The 22,228-nt window shown below is 37.3% G+C and overlaps 1 protein-coding gene across 11 annotated transcripts in view; it reads left to right on the forward strand.

Moving 5' to 3' along the window:
• Window positions 1–22,228, forward strand: part of TANC2 (tetratricopeptide repeat, ankyrin repeat and coiled-coil containing 2) — a 374,308-nt gene that overhangs the window by 300,163 nt on the left and 51,917 nt on the right. For all 11 annotated transcript variants that reach the window (XM_036997193.2, XM_073235742.1, XM_073235743.1 and 8 more), the window contains 3 exons: window positions 4,299–4,530; window positions 13,494–13,660; window positions 16,969–17,576. In XM_036997193.2, coding sequence (XP_036853088.1) covers window positions 4,299–4,530; window positions 13,494–13,660; window positions 16,969–17,576 — 1,007 coding nt within the window. The remainder of the gene's footprint in view (window positions 1–4,298; window positions 4,531–13,493; window positions 13,661–16,968; window positions 17,577–22,228) is intronic.

Consider the following 22,228-nt stretch of genomic DNA (forward strand, 5'->3'; position numbering starts at 1 on the left):
CTAAAGATATACCTATAGATATAGATAAATATAGAGATAAAGAAATATAGATGTTTATATGTGAGTTAGTATACATACATGCATTTACTTGCTTTGTTCACTGAAAGAGCCCAAAAGCAATAACACTTCAACAGCCATAGCACACTTACTACTCAGATCTTGTTTTCTAAACACCATTCTCCAACAAAAGAAACCAGGACTCTGGGGAAGTAAATGGCGCTAGGTCTATAGCAGGGTAAATACAAGATGAGCTGGAACATCTTGTGGTTCCAGAAAGCAAGGAAATGCTTTCAAAAAGATGGGAGCTGGAAAGAACACAGACCCCAACCTGAAGGAGATCTTAATAACCAAAACTGGAACATATTGAGCAACAAAATAAATACAGTATTGGATTATAACCAGTAAAATAAAATAAGTCCATTTTTATTAAAATCAAATAAATAAATAAATCAGGCAGAAGGGACAGCTCTTTCTTCCAGTAGAGCTCCAATTAATAAATGTAAAAAGAAAGAGGAAATAGAAAGTCACTCTTAGGCAAGCACCACAGCAGTAATTGTTGCAGACAAAACCTACTGACGGATACTATAGTCAGGGGGCAAAGATTTGAGAAGAAAGAGGATTTGCATTGTCTCAAAGTATCTCCCCCGAGATATTTATTAACTACAAAGAGAAAGAGAGTAACTTTACAGTACAGAAACCTGGCAGAAACATTTAGCTTAACCAAGTGATCAAGGTCTGAATCACCATTAACAAGACATGTCAACACTGTGAAGCCTGTGGTATGATCCACTGAGGGCACAGTGCTCTATTCTTGCCGAAAAGTCTCAGTTGGATTATGAGGAGAACATCAAAGAAAACCAAATTGACCTTTAACAAAATAACTGATGAGTATTCTTTAAAAGTGTCAAGATCATGAAAGACAAAAGCTCTTAACAAGTATAGGAGTCTTAGGTGAAATAACAACAAAATGCAATGTGGGGTCCTGAATAGAATCCTGGGACAGAAAAGGGCATTAGTGGGAAACTAGTAAAATATGCATAATCCCTTTAGTTAATCGTATTGTACCAAGGTTATTTCCTGGTTTTGATCATTTTGCCATGATTACGTAAGATGTTAATAAAAAAGAAGCTTGGTGAGGGATATACAGAAACTGTGTACTACTTTTGCAACATTTCTGTAAGTCTAAAATTAGTTCAAAATAAAAAGTTAAAAAAGAACAAATAAAAGTCCTACTGCCAAAAAAAAGGTAGAGCTCCAACCTGGAAAATTACTGAGGCAGACCCAAGTCTAGAAGCTCTTCTTAGCTTCCAGTCTCAGGGCGAGGATCACAGCCTTTGCTGAGAGCAGGAGGAAGAAGAGAGAAAGTTGTTCTTTATGCTGAAGGGTGGGCCTGTGGAAACACTGAAGGCTAAAGTGTTGGGGAGGATGTGCTGAGTAGGAAATCAGGTGGTGGTGAGGCGCTCAAGCAGTGGTGGAAAGGAGACATGGAGTAAGTATATGAGAGCAGACTAAAGGAAGGGCAGTCACAGTGTTAAAATTTAAATGATGCAAATGCCAGTTATGATAGAAATTAAATGTTTATATCCAAGTGAATTCCAGATATTCAAAGCTGCCTTTCTTTATGTGAGATTCACTTATTCCTGTCACAGATTGTTCATTTGAAATAGAAAGTGGTCTTTGGAGAATGAAGACCTGGGTCTGTTAACACAAGTCTGACAGATTTGCTGCTACTCAGTCATTAATTAGGGCCCTTGATGAAGCTTATGCTCAGTTTTATCATGTCTTATGTACAGCATTAAGTCAAAAGCTTTTTATACCCAAAGCTAATACTGAGTTTTAGTCTTTTCTCTTGTCTCTATAGCCAACAAATAAATCTTTTCTTTCTTACCTCACAGGAGTAATCTAAAATTTTCTCATTGTCTTATTACTACAGTTCTGGTCCTATCCAATATATTCTGGATAGAACTGCTTCAATAAAAATTTAAGGATTCAACATAAGAAAAACTTGGGATGGAAAAAAAATAATAAATAAGAAAGACAGCTGAAAATGAAATTTTTCCAAGTCATTTTGAGAGACAAGAATTCACCAAGAAGAAAGGGTTGAACCTGCTGATTTATTGGGGATAGATTAATTCTGAACCATTTTCAAAAAATTGGAGTAATAGTAACTGAGTATGGGTGGCCATGATGACTTCCTCAGAGCTGCATGTAGCGATCAAATATTCGCCCCAGAACACTGACACAATGAGAGACTACAGAAGAAATCCACATTCCCAGACTTGTTTCCTATTAGTGTACATAGGAAAATTGTAGATAATGTCAGTAGGCAGTTTGGGGGGAGTACCAAATGTTTTTGACAGATTGTATGTATTTATACATACTATATAACAACTTTGAAATGTCTGGTAAGTAACCTATTTTGAATCAGAGTGCAAATTCCATGAAGATGTTGCCTGAATTCTGCAAAGGAATTGAGACTTTGTATTTGGAGTGCCAAAGAAATACTTAAAGTTAAAAGAAAGGCAGCCACAGAAGGAGCAGCTTTAGCAATGACCTTTGCTAGATAAAACCTCATTCAGACAGAGCACAGATCATTCTTAATGAAATCAGTAAAAGAGCACAGATCATTCTTAATGAAATCAGTAAAAGAACCCTCTTCCTAAATTTCAGAATTTTTATCTTCAAACTTACATCCCCTTACTTTAGGGAAAGGGTAAACTACTGCTGATTTGCTCAGCTGTGCTTTGCCTTGGCATGTGGAATCAATTGAGGTAAAATATAATGAAAATTCATATTGATTCAGAGGCTTGCTGTTTGCTTTTTATAAAGTGGAGATTTGTACCCATGTGGACATAACGATTGACATTCACTGTTCATTGAGAGGACAGATCAATTGCTGCCAAGTTTTCTCTTTGCATTCTTTATATTGTGTTTGAGATTAGGTAATAAAGCAATGACCAATCTGTCTAAAGAAAAAAGTACAGATTTTCTAAATACACCTTCTCATTTCCAGTTCCATATTGTGCTCAGACACTATTTCTTCACTCACAAACAGTTCCTATCCTCAGCTTTATGTGTGTAGTGACATTTCCTATATAGGTCAATTTTTTTTATGCTTAATGAGAAGGATTTCAGGTATTTATTTTTAAAAGCAACATTCCCAACATTTGTTAAGGAGCTTGGCTGGCCATACCTACAGATTAGGAGTCTTTCCAAAGCACAACCATTAGAGAATAACTCAGTTCTCTAAGAGGTGATTGAACAGCTTGAGTCCCAGTAATGTATCTATGAATGCTCCTAGGCCACATTTCAGATGCGTGTAGGTACAAAGCTAGTAGCAGAAAAAGGAAATATACAGAATCCTAATGATGACAGTGATGGTGGAGAGAAAGAAAGAGGAGGAGGAGGAAGGTGATGATGATGGTGGTGGCATTAGCTAACATTAATATGCCATTATTCTGTGCTGAGCACCATGCCAAGTGCTTTCCATATATTCAAGCTGACTCTCCTCTACTAATTTCGTGCTGCATATATAATCCCATCATTTTTGTGGGTAGTACTGAGCCAACAGAGTGATCTAGATTTAAATCACCTTCTGCATTTGCCGTTGAGGCAAAGAGAACAACCAGAAGGTATAGAGTGAGCTTAAAATTCCAGGTTCCAGCCAGACAGCCCAGTCCCTGGGTGATACTGATTCATACACTTTCTAAGGTATTTGAATCCAAGACCTGTACCAAACAAAAATCTCGCTCCTTTTCTTCTTTCTGTCATCAAATTCTGATTCTCTCTGTATCTAGGTGCTCTGAAAATATTTAATGGTAATTTTTAAGTCTAAATTATTTTATTCTTTATAAGGCTGTTTATAACACAGCTGTAATTTTTTTTAAGTGATAACTTATAAGCAGATGTGTTTGCTAAGACTAGCATATGGTTTTTCTCTGATTATCTTATTCCTAATATTTGGTTACCAGATCAGACTTTTTTCTATACTGTCCTATGCTGGAAAAATATTAGAAAGAGTAATGTAAATCTTTATTCTCAGACTTGCTTCCTGGTTCTTAATATCCAGAGAGAAAACTCAATTTGTATTTATAAATTTAATTTTAAATTATGGTATCATATGTATACATAGAAATGTTGTATCAGGTTTCAGATTTTAGAAAAATTGGGCTTTTCTTTTTACTTGGAAAAGTAGAGGAATGAGGAGGTGGAAAATATTGGAGAATGATCACATAATAGCTATGACACTTGCTCCTGCTACTGATAAACCCATTTGCATTCTCATCTTTCTTTCGTAGGTGGTTGCCTATCACTATTGCCAAGCAGATAATGCCTACACCTGCCTGGTACCAGAATTCGTCCACAATGTTGCTGCTCTGCTCTGCCGCTCACCCCAGCTGGCAGCCTATCGGGAGCAGCTTCTTCGGGAACCTCACCTACAGAGCATGCTGAGCCTTCGGTCCTGTGTTCAAGACCCCATGGCCTCCTTCCGGAGGGGAGTCCTAGAGCCCCTGGAGAATCTCCACAAAGGTACAGAAGTGGTGTAAAGAGGGTGAAAGGTGGAGGCTTTGGAGCCCAAGCTCTCCCAGGGCATGCTATAGGAATGAATATTTTTATCTCTTTGCCAAAACTAAATGTTCCCTCGCTGATGTCCTACAGGATATACAGTTAAGAGAGAAAAGATTTTACTTGACAAAATGAAAATTCCTACAGAGACTGCTACTTCCTCCTTTCTTTATAAAAATTCTCTTTCTCACTTCCAAATATAATGCATTTTTCTTGTACTAAATATAATGAGCTGCCAGTCCCTTCTGTGGAGTTCAGATAAATCGGTAAAGCCACAACACCAGCTCAGTGTTGTGGAGTTCCTGTGGTTAGTAACCTCCTCAGTCTTTATGTTTGATATTTTCTATTTATTCCACAGTTGAGGAATAATCGTTTTAGAAACAGGTCCATGGTTGCACAACTCTATATATACTAAAAATCAGTTGTCCCTAAGAGATACTTAACAGGTATTAAGATCTTTCTAAGAAGTAGGAGAAAAATGAAATGCAGTCCATCTCCTGCTAATGCTCATGCTTTTCCTCCTTTTCCCTCTGCTACTCTGCTGCTGGCTGGGCTCAAATCAGCCGTCTCCTCCTCCACCTGAATCTGCCCAGCCCCTTAACAATGTTGTGTCAGTGCTGGAAGCCAAAGAGGATTTGAGCAATCATGAGATTCCTGAGCAGTCCTGTTTATTCCTGAGAGACTTGCATGCCGCTGTCAGGCTCCCACAAGTACTCACATGGCAACATGATTAGGATTCCCATCCTCCTGGCCACCACCTCCAGTTATTTTAACCTCCATGCTGGTTACTTGGGTTATCAGAATTTCTCTTCTCAACTCTGGTGACCTCTGTCTATACTCTACTACCTATTAACATTACCATACCTAGCATTTTTTATACCTTGGAATTTCTCCACAAATACTTTTAATCATATGTTCTGTATATTCAGTCTCTAAATTCTGTTAATTCTGCCTTCATGATGTTTCTCACATCCATTAATCTCAGTTCATTCCTACCGTTGTCACCCCAAGGCTGTCTCCTGCCCATTGCCTCACATCTGTATCACTGCCCTTCATGGTTTCCCTGGTTTTCTAGTTTGGTGCTGCTTTCACATCCTAACACACTTAGAAAATTGCAAAAGTTTGTATAGCATCCTGAGATAAAAAATGACATGACTGGACCTGAGCCTACACCTGTGCCAAGACCCTGACGCCCTGAGGGCTGAAGGAATTCAGCGTTGAGCACATCTTTAACTCATTCAAGGCATACCTGGTGGGTAAGATCTGCCCAGTCTCTCCAGTCTTCTAGACTGTATGGTACTTCTTGCAAATAACGCTTCATAAAGCATTTTTCTGATCACTTATTTTCCCTGTTCAGAAACCTTTAGTGAATCCCTTTGCCTACTGAATTCACTTCCAGCTCCTTCATCTAGCATTTAAGGTGCTTGATGGCCTAGATCTAACCTACTTCCAGCCTTACCACATACTTTTATCTGTATGAATCCTAAACTTACATGTAAAGAAAAATGTTCACTAACCCTTAAAAACTCCCCTACAGTTTCCTGCCAACATACATTTGCTCATTGTTTCATTGTCTTAATATTCCCTGTCCTCACATCTCTGCCTGTCAAGAGTTCTACCCATCTTTCAAGGACTGGCTTAAACGGCACTTATTCATGAGATACCTGCTAATCCACCTGCCCCTCTCTAGTAAGACACAGCATCCTTCCAAACTGACATGAGTTTTTTTTATATCTCAGTTATAGTACTTAACATATTATTCTATGTATAATAAGAATTTAAAATTTTATTACTAACATTTATTAAACATTTACTATATGTCAGAAACTGTACTTTATGCTTTATAAGAATTGTAATTTCTGTATTCTATCCCTTTGACTAAATCGACTAAAGATTGATCAAGAAAGAGAGGGAAAAATGCAGATTCAATGCATAGCACTGAGATGAAATATGATAAGGGTCTCGCAAGAAAAGAAAATTATAGACCAGTATTCCTCATGACCATAGAAGCAAAACCCTAAAAAAATTAATAGCAAGTTGATTAGTCCTACTCAGTCAAGAATGCAGTTAATTTAACATTTAAAAATTAATCAGTGTGATTCATCATATTAACAGAATATTTAAATACATCTATATTTATATGAAATATATATAATTTTCTCAAAAGTACAGAAAAGAATTTGATAAAATATTACAATTAACAGTAAAAACTTTCTGCAAACTAGGAATAGAAGAAAACTTACTCTAATAAGGGACAACTCCAAGAAACATACAACTAATATGGAAATGTTAAATACTTTCCCTCTAATATCAGGCACAAGACAAGAATGTTCCCTCATTCTTACTATTTACATTCTACATGCAACTTTCTACTCACTGGTGGTCCAAGCTAACAGAATAGGAAAACAAACAAGCAGCAGATAGTACAAGGATTGTAGAGGAAGAGGGTAAAACTGCCTTTATTTGCAGACAGTGTTATTAGTAGAACACACAAGAAATCTACGAAAGAAAAAAAAAACCTGTAGAACTAATAAATGCAAAGCTTCAGGCTACAAGGTCAATATGCAAATATCTGTTGTATTTATGTTCTAGCAGCAAACAATTGAAAACTGAAATTTTAAAAGTAATGTGGCAGTTTTAAAATTTGGCTGTAAATTCTTTGACATTGCTCTCATCCAGAGTTACGATCTACATCTCCTCACCTTGAATCTTGGCAGCCTTGTGACTGCTTCAACCAACAGAGTACTACAAAGTGATGCTATGTGGCAGCTGAAGCTAGGTCATAAGTGGCCACACAGCTTCCATCTTGTTCACTAAAACACTTGCTTTTGGAGGTATGCATTGCCATGTGAGAACTCTGACCACCCTGAATTTACCATGCTGTGAAGAAGCACAGACCACATGGAGAGGCCACATAAAAGGGTTCCAGTTGGCTGTTCTGGTCGTCAAGTCATTCTGTCCCTGACATCAAACATGAATTTTTGTTCCAGATGATTCCAGCCCCCAGCCGTTTGAGCCTTAGTTTAGTTTGATGCAACAGTAGATAACTAAAATGAATACCGTTTCCTATAGCATCAAAATGCTTAACAATAAACTTTAAAAAAATGTATTAAATCTCTACAGTGAGAGCTACAAAGCATATTTCAGAGTGAAATGAAAGAGGAACTTAGTAAATGGAACAGACATGCCATGTTTGTAGTTTAGAGTTTTTCCCAAACTGGTCTACACATTCAGCATAATCCAAATCCAAATCTCAGCGGGATTTTCTTTGGGAAAAATTGACAATTTATAGAAATTCAAAGAACCATGAATAGCTAAAACAATCTTAAAAAAGAAAAAAGGTGGAAGACCACCAGTACGTCATTTCAAGTCTTAATATAAAGATAAAGTAATGACAGGCAGGGGTATGCTAGTAAATGTTTAACAATCAGACAGGGGTGTATCCTGATTTGATTCCTGAAAAGTAGCAATCAGCTTGCAGTAGCCAATTTGATCTGGCTCCAGCTCTCCACTGTCAAGCATTGTATTCCCACAAAGAAAGATAAATAGATCAGTGGAACAGAATGGAAAAATCCAAAAATAAATCCACACATATGTTGTAGATTAAACTTCCTCAAAGGTGCCAAGATAATTTGTAAAAAGAGAATTCTTGTCATCAAATGATACTGAAACAACTGGATACATGTATGGGGGGAAAAAATCTCAATCCTTACCTCACACCATACACAAAAATTAATTCAAGATAGATCATGTCCTAAATATAAAAACTAAATATCTAAAGCTAATAGAAAAAGACATTGGAGAATATCTTCATAACTTTGGGATAAGTAAAGATTTCTTAACAGATAAAAATCAATAATCTTGTAAGAAAAATTAATAAGTTGTACTTCATCAAAATTTAAAGTGTCTCCTCAACAAAAGGTACCACTAAAAAAAAAGGAAGAGCACATCACAGTAGTGGAGAAAATAATTTACTCTGGGTGTGTGTTTGTGTGTGTGTTTGTGTGTGTGTGTGTGTGTGTGTAAAACAAAGCACTTGTGTCCATAATTCCTAAAAAATTCCTTTAAGTCAATAGTGAAAAGATCATCCAGTTTTTAAATGGACCAAAGTTTTAGACACTTCACAAAAGAAGATATACAAATAGTCTTCTAACACCTGAAAAGGTATTTAACATCATTAGTCATCAGGGAAATTAAAATTAAAATCACAATGAAACACCACTTCACTCCCACTGGAATAGTTAACATTTTTAAGTTAAACATCATCAAACATTGGTGGTCATGATAAGCAACTGGAACTCTGTCATACATTGCTGGAGGGAGTATAAAATGGTATAACTACTTTAGAAAACTACTTGGCATTTCCTTATAAAGCTAAATATAAATCTACCTTATAACCAAGCAACTCTGTTCTTACGTATTTACCCAAAAGAAATGAAAACGTATGTCTACCAAAAGACTTGTACAAGAATGTTTGTAGCGGCTTTATTCATAGGAGTTAAAAACTAGAAACAACCTGAATATCCATCAGCAGAATAAGGGGCAAACAAATTGTAGTATATTCATTCAGTGAACTACTTCTTAGTGTTAAAAAGGAACAAACTAGTAGTACACCCAACAATGTAGATGAATCTGAAAAACATGTTAAGCAAAAGAAGCAAGTGTAGTCTATGGTGATGTAAAGCAGAGCAGTGGTTACCCTTTGAGGACTGACTGGGAGGGAATCTGAGAGAACTTTCTGGAGTGATAGAAATGTTCTGTATTTTGATCAGGATATTAGTTGCATGAGTACATACATTTGTCAAAACTGATCAAACTATGTAGTTAAGATCTTCATAATTAACTGTATATAAATTTTACCTCATTAATTTTAAAACAATTTTTTTAAGGTAGCTGGAGTTTTCTTTCCAGGCAAGTTAAGTTAAAATTTTTTAATTTTTTAATTTTTTAATTTTCAGTTTAGATTCAGAAGCTAGACTTCAAATTATCCATTATTCTTTAAAAAATGAGAGTCAGTGTTTTTTCACAATCCTTAAAGATTCTATAAGTGTGATAACTAAAACACCCACATATATATAAAACAAGTGGAAAAGTTATGACATTTCTCAGTGAGCTTTTGCTTCAGCCACCAATGTGTACTAATCCATTGTCCCAACTAAAAGAAAGGTAATTCAGATGTAATGTGCAGCTTTTCTGAATAAAAATGTCTGATATGAGCCTTTTCATTTTTTATTATTCCTGTACAATACAGCAGTAATGAAATGTCATGCACTAGGATTCAGTTCTGACTTTAGTACTATCACGTCTTGTCTTGCAGTCTCTATAATTCTTATTTCTCTCAGACACCTAGGGAGAGTCTTAGAATGGGCTACTAAGGAAGACAGTTCAATATTTGTTAAGTACACATGTAAGTGAGGGCAGGGGGAGATCCCTAGTGAATATATATTTACAAGAGATTTAAAACAAGGGTTAAAGAGCTTAGGAAACCTTTCCAGGGACTTGTCAAACTAGAACAGTGGCTCCTAAGCTCCAGTCCATTTTAAATTTCCATTTGTCCAAGACAAAATAAGAAAATAGAAGCAGCCTAGAATTTGTATGGATGTAAATATAGGTGTAGTTTTGCATATATATATAATGTAAAGCTTAGATTACGTCTCTCCTGCCTTTTTAATGTTAAAATATTTTTTATTCTATGAAATAATGGTAGCTGTACTTCAGATGTTCTTATGTGGCAGAATATGAAGTAGCAATCCTTTATTGGTCCCCAGTTGTCATTTGTCTGTAAAGTCTTCCAAAAGCCATTCACAGTATGTTTTTAAATACCTACAAAAGTTTGAAAATGAACAAGCAGAAGCATTCTTGGAAGGCTGGTTGCATTTGAAAGGCAAAATCTTAAGATCATTAAAGTCTCACCTTTTAAATTTATAATTGAGAAACCTCATCATTTTAGGAAAGGAAAGGAAAATTTCTCATTGTTTTCATTGTTTTACAATATCAGTACCATTTGGAAATTCTTTGCATTTATTCTTCTGAATCCTAAAAAAAATGTTCTTAGATAAACATGCTATCCTTCTTAACAGATGAAATATTTTTGACACCTCATATTACCTGTATTAAAAGGTGACTTCTAAGTAACTCCTTCAAAACAAGGGAATCTCAAAAAATTAAAATTTAAAAAAAAAAACAAGATTTAGAACAATATAGTTTCTTAAGTGGGGCATATATTTCCCTTTTTAAAAAAATAAATGATGTATTGTCTGCTTTCTCATGGGATGAATAATATAATGTGAGCATTTATGCAAATGAAAATTTATTAGCAGTTGAATTATTCTGTTCATTAAAATGTCTACATCATAATTTAGAGCATGTTCTTGATCTTTATTCTCGGGGGTATGTTTGAAATGTTTTTCCCAAAGGAAATCTCAACAGATGCATTATCATCAGCCTTTTTCTCCACTTGAAAATCATGGCTCTCTTAGGAAGAAGTTCTTTCTTAACCCCTGGGTGGAGTTAAAGGGGATGTAATTGAAGTGGTGGAGACAGTGGGGTGCTGGTAAATTTTGAACAGCCAGCTGGGGAAGGAGGACTTGTAACATTTGCTGGTTTCTGTTGTATGAATAAATATTCCCACCTTGACCAATTTCAAGCTACCAGATGCTTAACAACCAGCTCTTGAAAATACTCCATTGGGCTCTCCTGAACAAGTACAGGATGGCCACAGCACACCACCTGGGGGGACCAGGTGATTGGCACTCAGTGGTAAGGGATCCGACTATTATAGCTACCAAGCAGAATGCAATTCGAAAATTTCTGTACGGAAATTAAAGACACAGTTATTCATAAGTGAGCCAAGGTCCTCAAAATCAAGAACATAAGCGTCCACAGGTGTGTGAGTAAATTCCAATTAGTTCCATGTACCTCCGCTCTCTTCCTTAACTCTTTGGATTCCCTAAAGGAATAATGTCTTGTCTTAATATTACATCATCTAGAATGCCGTCTCATTAATAATCAATGTTAATAGTTAGAGCTGGAACCCATATTCATTTCTCTTCCTAAAAAGTCACCAGAACAACCTAAGACAGGCACAGTCGCAGGGGGGCCATCAGGTGAGAAATTGGGGATCAACAGTGGTGAGGCTTAGAACCTCACCCACCCTGTTTTGAGAGAAATCTTCTGCATCCGTGGATGTTTTAATGCCCTTGTCTAGCTTGGATTAACACATAGTCTACAGGCACACACCTGATCATCTACAATTGCTCTCTTACAACACTAAACTATTGTTTTCTACCTTTATCTTGCATCTACCTACCACTTCAGCATTTTATTAAAAATAAAAATAATAATAATAATAAAGGGAGAAATGTGGGATCCACATATAAATCAAGTATAAAAATCAAACGAATATTCATATTTGACCTGATTGTTTATAGTTCATAATGCATGATCAAAACCGAAAGTTTCTGTGATGACTGCCCTTGCACTGTTCACCATATAAGAACTTATTCACTATGTAAGAATTTGTTCACCATGTAAGAACTTGTTCATTATGCTTCAGAAGATTGGAGACTGACGAGAATTAGGCTTGAGATGGATTAATGATTGTGCATTGAGCATTGACTCCCCTATACAGAATTTTATTGTTGTTAACAATTTGATCAATAAATATGAGAGATGCCCTCTCAAAAAAAAAAAAAATCACCAGATGAAAGTAATAGTTAAAACTCTGTAAGAAACTGACTTAGGTTACTTGGGATATTGAAATGAAATTCCTTTATGTAAAAAAAACTTGTATTTTAGGGGAAAATTTAAAGTTTTATTATCATGAAAAAATGCATTATTTTTAAATACGAAACCAAAATAAGTAGTTTTGATTAGTTTTGCCTATTTTAAAGGCTAAAAGAGCCAATCTTGCACAGAAGTCCACAGACTTTTCCTTCTGTCTGCAGCTTCATCTTCATTTTTCCTCCTCAGGTATAACCTGTTTCTCGCTTCAGGCATCCAGTCACTTCTTTCTTTCTTCTCGCTGCTTTCATCCCTTCAAAGCCTGTAAGGTCCTACTAATTAGTAACTTTTACTTGTTACCCTTAATGCATTTATACTAAAATATTATTTCATCCTGGGTTTTTTTTAATCCTTTTGTTCAATGTAGTTCAAGGATCAATAAGCATTTAATAAGAATGGAGGCCTGAAATCTCACCAAGCCTTCTACTACTGCCTACCCCTAAAGATAAACTGATTTTGTCAGTTCAGGATAGTGTAGAGCCCAGGAGGGAATGGACAAAAAAGTGGCAGGTGTTTGTATTTCCCCCACACGACTCCTCCCCCAGGAAGATCACACAGCAGTCTGGGCTCACTGAAGTGCTTTAGGTATAACCTAGGAATCCGCTAGTTCTACACAATTTGGGGAGCCAGCCTGCTTGGTTCAGATCTGTCAGTTGGTTGGAATTCCTTTTTTCTGTTCCTCCATCCCTTCCTTCCCACTACACATTCACATGTAGTCCAATATAGTGCTTCAGAGTTCAAATTAAACTTTTTTTTAATTCCCAAAGGAGCATGTGATATGTGTCTGATAGAAAATAAAACATGTTCTTTTCGTCTTTTTCAAGTATAAGAGAAAAATTAATTTCCATGTGCAAATTCTCACAAATATAATATCCCAGCTATCTCACAGCTGATGACATGGGGGGAATGTTCATGATGATGACACATACACTCCGCAGCAAAAGCTTTTGCATCTGGTGAAAAACAAAATGAACTCACTAAATGAATTATGCCATGTCTTTGTAATGAATTACGTATCCTGAGCATTCACCAAACACAGGAGAGATCTTTTCTAATATTTTTTCTGAACAGATACATGATCAAAGACCCAAAAAGAACTAACTTCTCCACTTGGTAATTAAGTAATTTGTTTCTTTCTATCTCAGAGAGAAAAATCCCAGATGAAGATTTCATCATCTTAATTGATGGATTAAATGAAGCAGAATTTCACAAACCAGATTATGGGGATACAATTGTGTCATTTCTGAGTAAAATGATTGGAAAATTTCCTTCCTGGCTCAAACTGATTGTAACAGTTAGGACCAGTTTACAGGTATGTGCTTGTTTGCTTTGGGGCCATAACTTTTTACCTTGGAGAATGCTTAAACTGAAAAAAGTTCTAGGTCCTTGTTCCTTTAATGATGAGTTTTTTTAAAACTCTACCATATCCTATAGTGCTAGCAAGAATAATTCCCAAAGAGCATATTTTGAGAGTAAGAGACGTAAGAGAACATCCTCTGGATATGACTCTTTTAGCTCAGATTCAAGCTCCCTTTGCTTTAGTTAAGTGTTGATAAAAAGTGTCCCTCAAAATAGCATGAAAAGAAAGTCCACTTCTCTAGACTTTGTCTTAAGGACAGCAATGCAGATAGAATCCCTAACACCCTAATTTACTGTTTGACTTTTGTTGTGCTTTCTTTAAATAATTTAATGCCATGCACAGTACAGTTCAGTCTGTAGTCTAGAGTCAGTTTTTCTACTTCCTCTTTCTGCTTCTAGTTGAACAGCTCTTCTATAGCATAAAGGTGGACTTTATTCTGTGTGTAACATCCTCTAAGAAATATTGGCAACACCAAGGCTTTGATTTAATTTACTACAACTGGGAGATGAATTTTTTTTTTAAATTACCTTCTCTGCTCATTTACTGATCACTTAATGACCTGGAAGAAGGACTAGGAATGTGGAACTAAACTTGTAAAGATCTATGGGCTAAGGATGAATGACTCCACCTTCTCTACCATTCTCATTGTACAGAGTTGGTATCTCCCATTCTATTCACACTTGGTTTAAAAGAGGGTTCCTCAACCATTTTTCCCCTAACCATTGCCTCTTTTGATGGACATTAAAAAATCATTATATACCCATCCTACTATTTTGACTCAACCCCCTCATGACCATTGCTAATGTACAGAAAATAGTCTTCACTCCCTCCCTTTCCCCTCTCCCAGGTAATTAGTGTTATTCTTATATAATGAACAATTAGCTTTACTGCCTTCTTTGACCAGAAACTATACTTCTAATCCTGGCCACTGCCTTGCAGATGTTTGTTATTAGTTTCAAAGTATTTTCAATTCTAGAATGTGGATGAATCAACACAAATGCATCTTTACAACCAGAAGTTATGTAATCTACCATTATTGGTCAGTAGCTTAATTGTTAAAGACGAAGGATGAATAAAACAAACTTCCAGGAATATAATCTCTGACTAGTTTTACTAAAACGTATGCTTAGGAGACATTATTCTCATTCACATTTTTACATAATGCCATGTGCAATCTCAAAAGACATTTTAAATATGACTGATGGAGTTTTTTTCAGTATACCAAAGAACTGGAAAAGCAGTATACATGTTAATCTACATAGTCCAAATTTCAGTGTCTTCATAAGTCGACCTATATTAATTTTCCAGATACTTCATTCATGAGTCTTAAAAAATGAACCCTCATATTTGATCATTATTTCCATAAACATTTCTTACATACTTCAAGTGTGTCAGACATTTCCTAGGAGCTAAGGATGCAGCAGTGAATACAACAGACAATGTCTCTGCTCCCATGAAGCTTATGTTATTCTCATAAGGAACAGAAACAATAAATAAGTAAAAAGTTAGACATATATTAAAATTGTAGGTAGTGTTCATGCTCTGAAGATAAGTAAAATAGGGTAAAGGGATAAATGGGGATGATAGTTACTTAAGACAGGGCAGATAGGAACGGCCTCTCCAAGGAGCCTTACAAAGTGATGAGATCTGATTTACCTTTTTAGAAAGATTTCTTTGGCTTCTGACTATAGCTAATAAGATGTAGGGGACAAGGAATGGAAGCAGAAGTGCAGGTGACAGGTGATAGTGGCTTAGACTAGACTGGTAATGGTGGAGACACCGTGGAGTGGTCATATTTGGACTATATTTTGAAGGAGAATCAAAAGGACTTGATGATAGGCTGAATCCACTGGGTGTGAGCAAGAGAGAACATTCAAGAGTGAATCAGGGGTTTTTGGTGAGCAACTGGGCAGATGCCAATTTGAGGAAAGATCACAGATCCCTCCTGTGATCTGGTGGCAGGGTCAGTGGTAATACCATTTATTGACATGAGAAGGTTTTGTGTTAGGAGGGTCAAAATTCAGTGTCTCTGCTTTGGTCACATTAAGTTTGTGAAACATCCAAGTGTACATGTTGAGTAGACAGATACAAGATGAGAGCTCCAGGGGGGATGACTAAACTAGAAACAAAGTTAAGCATCATCCACATATAGATGATATTTAGAAGCATGGGATGAATTAAAGTGGCTCGATAAGAGAGAAGGATGGTGACCTGAGCCTTCGGTGGCCTGGGAAATGAAAGAGGGGCCAACAAAAAAGGGGGTAGGAGTGGCCAGTGAGCTGAGAGAGAATGAAGGGAACATGCTGTGGAAGCAAGTGCAGAAGGCGGGTCAAGAAGAAAGGTGTGGTCACCTGTGCCACACACCACTGAGAGGTCAAGGATAAGAGAACCGAAACTTGACTGTGGGTTTGGCAAAGTGAAGATTTCTGATAACACTGACAAGAACCATTTCAGTAAAATGATGGGGTTGAAGCCTGATTGCAACAGATGAGGAGAGAATGGGAAGGGAGGAGTAAGGAATAATAGAGAAAAACTTTTCTGTGAAGTTGTGCTAAAAATGGGAACAGAGAGATAGGATGGTAGCTGGAGGGAGGAACTGTAGGGTCATTTGTCTGTAATCCAGTCAAGAAGAAGAAATTGATGTAGGACTGAGAGTGGACACTTAGAGGAGCAAAGTATTTTAGCTCATAAGGTAAGATGGAACCCAAGCCTAAGCCACCACAAGCCCTGTCACTTTTCCCCAATACCATTTCCCCAAGGTACCAAGCTTCCCACTGTTAGAAGTACACTTTGGGCTAAGGCAGCTCCAAAGGCCTACATTAAAATGCAGTCATTTTATGAGGAGGGTTAGAAAGCCACCTTTTTATAATGGCATCCTTGGAGTCTTTATGCATTTGTCTTACTGAATTGTACTTTGACATTATGCCATGGTTTACACTGAAATATTACAACAAAAGAGTTATATGGTACTCCAGGTTTAATTTATTCTAGGAGTATTATTTAGAATATTGACCATTAAATCACTCCTAAAGTACCCTATATGAAGACCCATAAAAAATTATCTTAGGTCTCAATATAAGGAAAAATTATGTCCCTCCTGTGCAACCAGTTTGTTTTACTCTATGGATACTAATACTTGATCGCGTTCCCTCTTTAGCCACTTGGAAGTTCATAATAAATTGATGGACTTCATAGTTTATCACAAGAGTAGGGGAAACTGAAGGTCTTTCTGTCTATCTCTCTCTCTCCATCTGTTTTAGGAAATTACCAAGTTGCTGCCTTTCCACAGGATTTTTTTGGATCGACTAGAAGAAAATGAAGCCATAGACCAGGACCTGCAGGCTTACATCCTGCACCGGATACACAGCAGCTCAGAGATCCAGAATAACATTTCACTTAATGGCAAAATGGACAATACTACATTTGGCAAACTCAGTTCTCATCTCAAGACCCTCAGTCAAGGGTCCTATTTATACCTGAAACTCACATTTGACCTCATAGAGAAAGGCTATCTAGTATTAAAGAGCTCTAGCTACAAAGTAGTTCCTGTTTCACTCTCTGAGGTTTATTTGCTCCAGTGCAATATGAAGTTCCCAACCCAGTCTTCCTTTGACCGGGTGATGCCTCTCCTGAATGTGGCCGTGGCCTCTCTCCACCCATTGACTGATGAACATATCTTCCAGGCCATCAATGCTGGTAGCATTGAAGGCACACTAGAATGGGAGGATTTTCAACAGAGAATGGAGAATCTCTCCATGTTTCTAATCAAGCGCAGAGACATGACTCGTATGTTTGTACATCCTTCTTTTCGAGAATGGCTTATCTGGAGAGAAGAAGGAGAGAAAACCAAATTTCTCTGTGATCCCAGGTAAGCCATAAATCTATAATAAGCAGTTTTATATTTATTGAATGGAGCATTGGTGTTGAATGCAATGAAAAGTGTTCTTCACTGAACATTTCACACACACAAAAAAAATATTCTCTGTTTCTTCTCCAGACAAGGCTATAATGAGGTTAAGTAATTTATTTTCTCATGATGTTACTTCCTTAAAACTCAAAATCTGCTTAGATATTTAGAATGTTCCCCTACATTCCTGTATTTTCTAAATAATTTTCTCTGATTGAACTAGTTATCACAGGCTGATTAATTTAGCCATTTCACAGACTTCCTTAGTGTTCCCCGTCTATGAAGAAAGAATTTATATATTGTTGGTCTCTTTGCCTTAGAGCAGAATCATTTTCAAATTGTAGTTGCCCTTTTACAAGCCATACCGTTATTAAAGTCACCAGTGACTAACCCCATTAAAGCCCTGCTACTGCTAAGACTTATACTGGAAAATTAAATCTGAAACCTTATAGCTGAAAAAGACTTGAAGACATCAAGTAGTCTAACCAGTCTACCTTTAGATAAAAAAGGTGTCATCTTCATTTTACTATAAAGGCCTTCAGATGCTGAATCACTTGCCCAAAGTCAGCAAATTAGCAGAAGGGATAAAGAAAGAGGGGCTAGAGTAGGACTGGCAAGTATGTGGGGTGGACCACCACTCCCATGTCTTGTGCCATGGCAGACATTACGGATTTACCCCAGCACTCCCTCCTGAGAAGCTTTACTCTGACCTAAGATCTTTCTTGGCTCAACAAACCAGACTAGATGTGAAACTTTGCCATTCTCTTGGGTAGACCCCAGATCTCTAGCATCCTAGTGAGGTGTGCTTTCTACTCCTCCACACTAGCTTTTCAAAGGAAGTATTCTTTTAATAAAGTTGGTGTTTTCAAAAGTAAATATATATATCCTTGATTTCATGGAAACAAAGAAGACACCAACAACATAGCTGGCAAAAAAGCTTAGTCCGGCTGAAAAAGATGTGCCAAATCTGGCTGTGACTCACCAGAGAAACAAAGCCTCTCTGGCCACGCTGGGGTTTGTTACTCTCATGGCACATTCTTCACCCAGCCTTATGAGAGACAGCTGTGTTCGTGCACACGCTGCTCAGCCTACTTCATGCCGACTCATTAGAAAATGAGTTCCAGATTCTGATGAAGATACTAAGCCAGTCAGCAGATTTTGTGGTGTTTTCCTTGAGAGGGAAACCTAAAGAAACAAGCTGTAATGGAAAGACATGAGCTTTTGAGTCACATTACCTGCATGTAAATCCTCTCTCTTCTAACTTTTAGAAAGTTACATGTTTCTGTGACAGTTTTCTTGTCTGCATAAAAGGGACAATAATTTCTAAGTTGTTGAGAATTAAGTGGGGTTATGTAGTGTAATGCCTAGAATGGTACAGAGTATCAAGAAGGTGTTTAGGGAACACTCTTTTTGTTCTCTCTTTGTAGTAATAGACCCTTCAGATATACCTTAACTAAATCCTGTGGCTAATTGGATAGGCAGCAACAGTCTTCTGCTATTAGCATTTTGGGGGGACAAGATTTCTTTAACAACAAAAAAACAAAACCTGAGTCTGAGTCTCTTCTGTGAAGTGTATGGCATTCCCAATAGGTTTTTATTATCAATCCCACTAGTACTGCTACCAATGCTTAATATGTAGAGTTGGTAACCACATATTTAAGAAAAAGAAACCAATCTAGAATTGCCTAATAAACACTTTGAAATCAGTTTCTAGAGAAACTTTGCTAGCTCATCCACTCTCTCATCCTGGAACATCTCAGAGGACGGAAGGCTGAGGTCCCAGGCAGCCAGACTGCCACTGAGTTAACAATATCCTTACAACAGATGGAATCCTCAGGGGCTCCCAAAGGAGAAAATACGGTGTTTATATAGCCATATCACGGCTTTTACAGGCTTACATTCTCAACATGGTTTATTAACTAGGAGCATTCGGAACAGGCTGATGCACTGGGATAAGAAGAGCAAACACTTCTAACTTCAGATGCTGTGTAGTCTGTTCCCTGGTGATTGAATAACACTCAGGGCTGCTGAGGCATCATCATATATCACATAAAGGCAGAGAATAAAATAGGACCAGGAGTTATCAAAAAAGCTTCCTTACATTTCTTCAGTTGGAATTCAGCCTTCTAACCCAATACTGTGTGGCACCAGCTTTGTTACTGAAATATTGATCTCAGAGCTTCTTAGTAGAAATTCACTAAGAATTTAATGCTATTGACAAAGCCCAAGCTGGCCTTTCAAAGAAACTGGCTATAACTGCTTTCCATTTCAGGCAAGACCTGTTTAGGAAGACTCTCTCCAAGCAGAGTTTTGGCCTAGTGGACTTTAGCCACTACTTCCTGTACATTGTTTCCCGGGGTTCTCCAGTTTCTCTCCAAAGCATCTAATGTATTTCAGTAGACCAGTGGAAACCCACTCAAGAAGACTCTGAAGTGACAGCAAGTCGGCCAGTGCCTGACATGCATATCTCTGGGTAAAGAGAACTCTCAGACACAACAGGACATCTCTATCTCTTCTCGTCCATTTTTCTGGGTTTTCAACACTCGTTCACGCTTAGCATGTTGACCTTGTTAGGGAATTAGATACAGATGAAAATATTCTACTGAAGCCAAAAAAGGTGGATGTACTTTTGCTAAACTGAAGAGAGTCAGTAACCTGAGGATGGTGCTGGAAAGAGGAAATAATCAGAGCCAGAAGTCAATGCTACAGCTGAGATAGAGTTTTCCTTATTTTAATCATCAGACTGCCTGTTATCCCAGAATCGGGGCAGAGAATTGACATCCCAGAGAGAATGACCAAATGTTGCATAAACATAGATCTGTCACAGGAGGAGATGAGTTACATATGTCTTTTCTTGCCTTAGTAACAGGGTGGGGTATTTGTGTGTGTTTATCAAAATGTAAGTGGGGTATCACTGAAAAATCTTTCATCACATCAAAACTTCTTAAGATTTTGGATTTACATGCTAGGTAAAAAAAAGTATGCTCCTTGAAGCACCACAAACCTTAGACCTCACACCTTATTCTGCTATTTCCCACTGATCATCACTATTGTACTCTGAAATTAGTCTGTTGTATATTTTATTCCCTCAGGCACTGAGGTATCTGATTAACTCACTAATCTAATAAACTGATCTCTGCTAGTCTAGCAAGAGGGAGGTAGAAAACACATTCAAACAACTTGTGCATTTTAAGTAAGGCACTTGAGAGAAGTCACCAGCCTTTGTTATCTAACCCATAAATGAGTTTGATAGTTGAAATTTGAAGCAGAGGAGGTAGACAGTTGGGGACCACCAGCCTTGTGGTGCTTTCTAATTTCTACAGCCTTGCCATGCTGCTTACTATTTCTGCATAGCTTTAGGCCAGCCCTGAATGAATCCCCACACTTTTTTTCTGTTTCCTTTCCTCACAATCTCTATTTTTATGGTATCTAGCCTCCCATCCCTGGGAACAGCCCTCAGATGGAGATATATATATATATATAATGTGTATATATATGATTTTGATATAGAGATGAGTAACCTCAGCTGCCTTCTTTTGAACTGTTTGAATAAAATACATGAAGCTTGTTGTGAACTTTAATGGGTGTTGAGCTGATACAATCTAATGAGGTGGTGATTTGGAAGCCTGATTTGGATTGATCTGATTTCCTCAAACTAAGAGAAGCAAGTTTTATGGTAGGTCAAAAGGGAAAATGCTCACAAACTCTACCTGTACGTTTGGGGATAGTTGATTCTTTGTGACCATCATTGAGGTCTTAAAATAAATGGTCTGCTGGCATTTTTCCTGATTATTTGGCCATGTTAGTCAGTGGATCATACAGTGGAGACCTGGTGCTCCAAAATCCATGCCACAAAGTTTTCTAAAGGACAAAAAGAGGGCATTCTCCCTGTAAAGGAAAACCATGTGCGGGAGTACTGACTGGCTTCTTGTAGAATGCATGGGTCTGAAATGACCACAGAATGGTGAGTTTCAAGGTTGTGATTTTATTCGCTTGGTTTTTTTTAATCCAAACATGAGCCTCCAGGCAGGAGGACATTTAAACTTACCCCCACTGAAGCTCAACTCGAGGTTACAGCTCCAGATAGCCATTACAGGCTGCTGCAACAGACCTTTAAATTGCGGGATGGGTTCTGTTTTCTAAAAGCATTAGGAAAGAATTCAGCAAAGTGATGGATCATGAAAAGGAAAAAAAAGGTCTGTTGGAACTAAATCAGCCCTTACGAGGTTTGGAAGAGTTAAAGCAAAGAGAAGAGAAGTGTACCAAGCACTTGACTATTAGTAGATGGTCTTACCTGCCTGGAAATACTGGCTGTCTAAGCTCCAGGCGAGATCTAGATCTGCTTCACTTATGATTCTTTTCTACCACTAAGAGGCAATCCATCTTCTGATGTCATGATTTGGATGTGTAATTTCCAGCAAGAGATTTCACTGATCTGTAGTATCATTGGGTATTTGTCTAATTTGCCAATAAATATATTTTCCTTATTATCTAATCCAGTTTCTAACACCCTGTTGGCATCAGGAATAAATTTGAGACCCAAATATGAAGTATTACTCTAACAACCCAAGGTCATGTATTTGTGATATAATACAAGGGAAAAATTACCTGAA

Source organism: Manis javanica, chromosome 4, assembly GCF_040802235.1.
Source record: "Manis javanica isolate MJ-LG chromosome 4, MJ_LKY, whole genome shotgun sequence".
NCBI classification, from domain to species: Eukaryota; Metazoa; Chordata; class Mammalia; order Pholidota; family Manidae; genus Manis; species Manis javanica.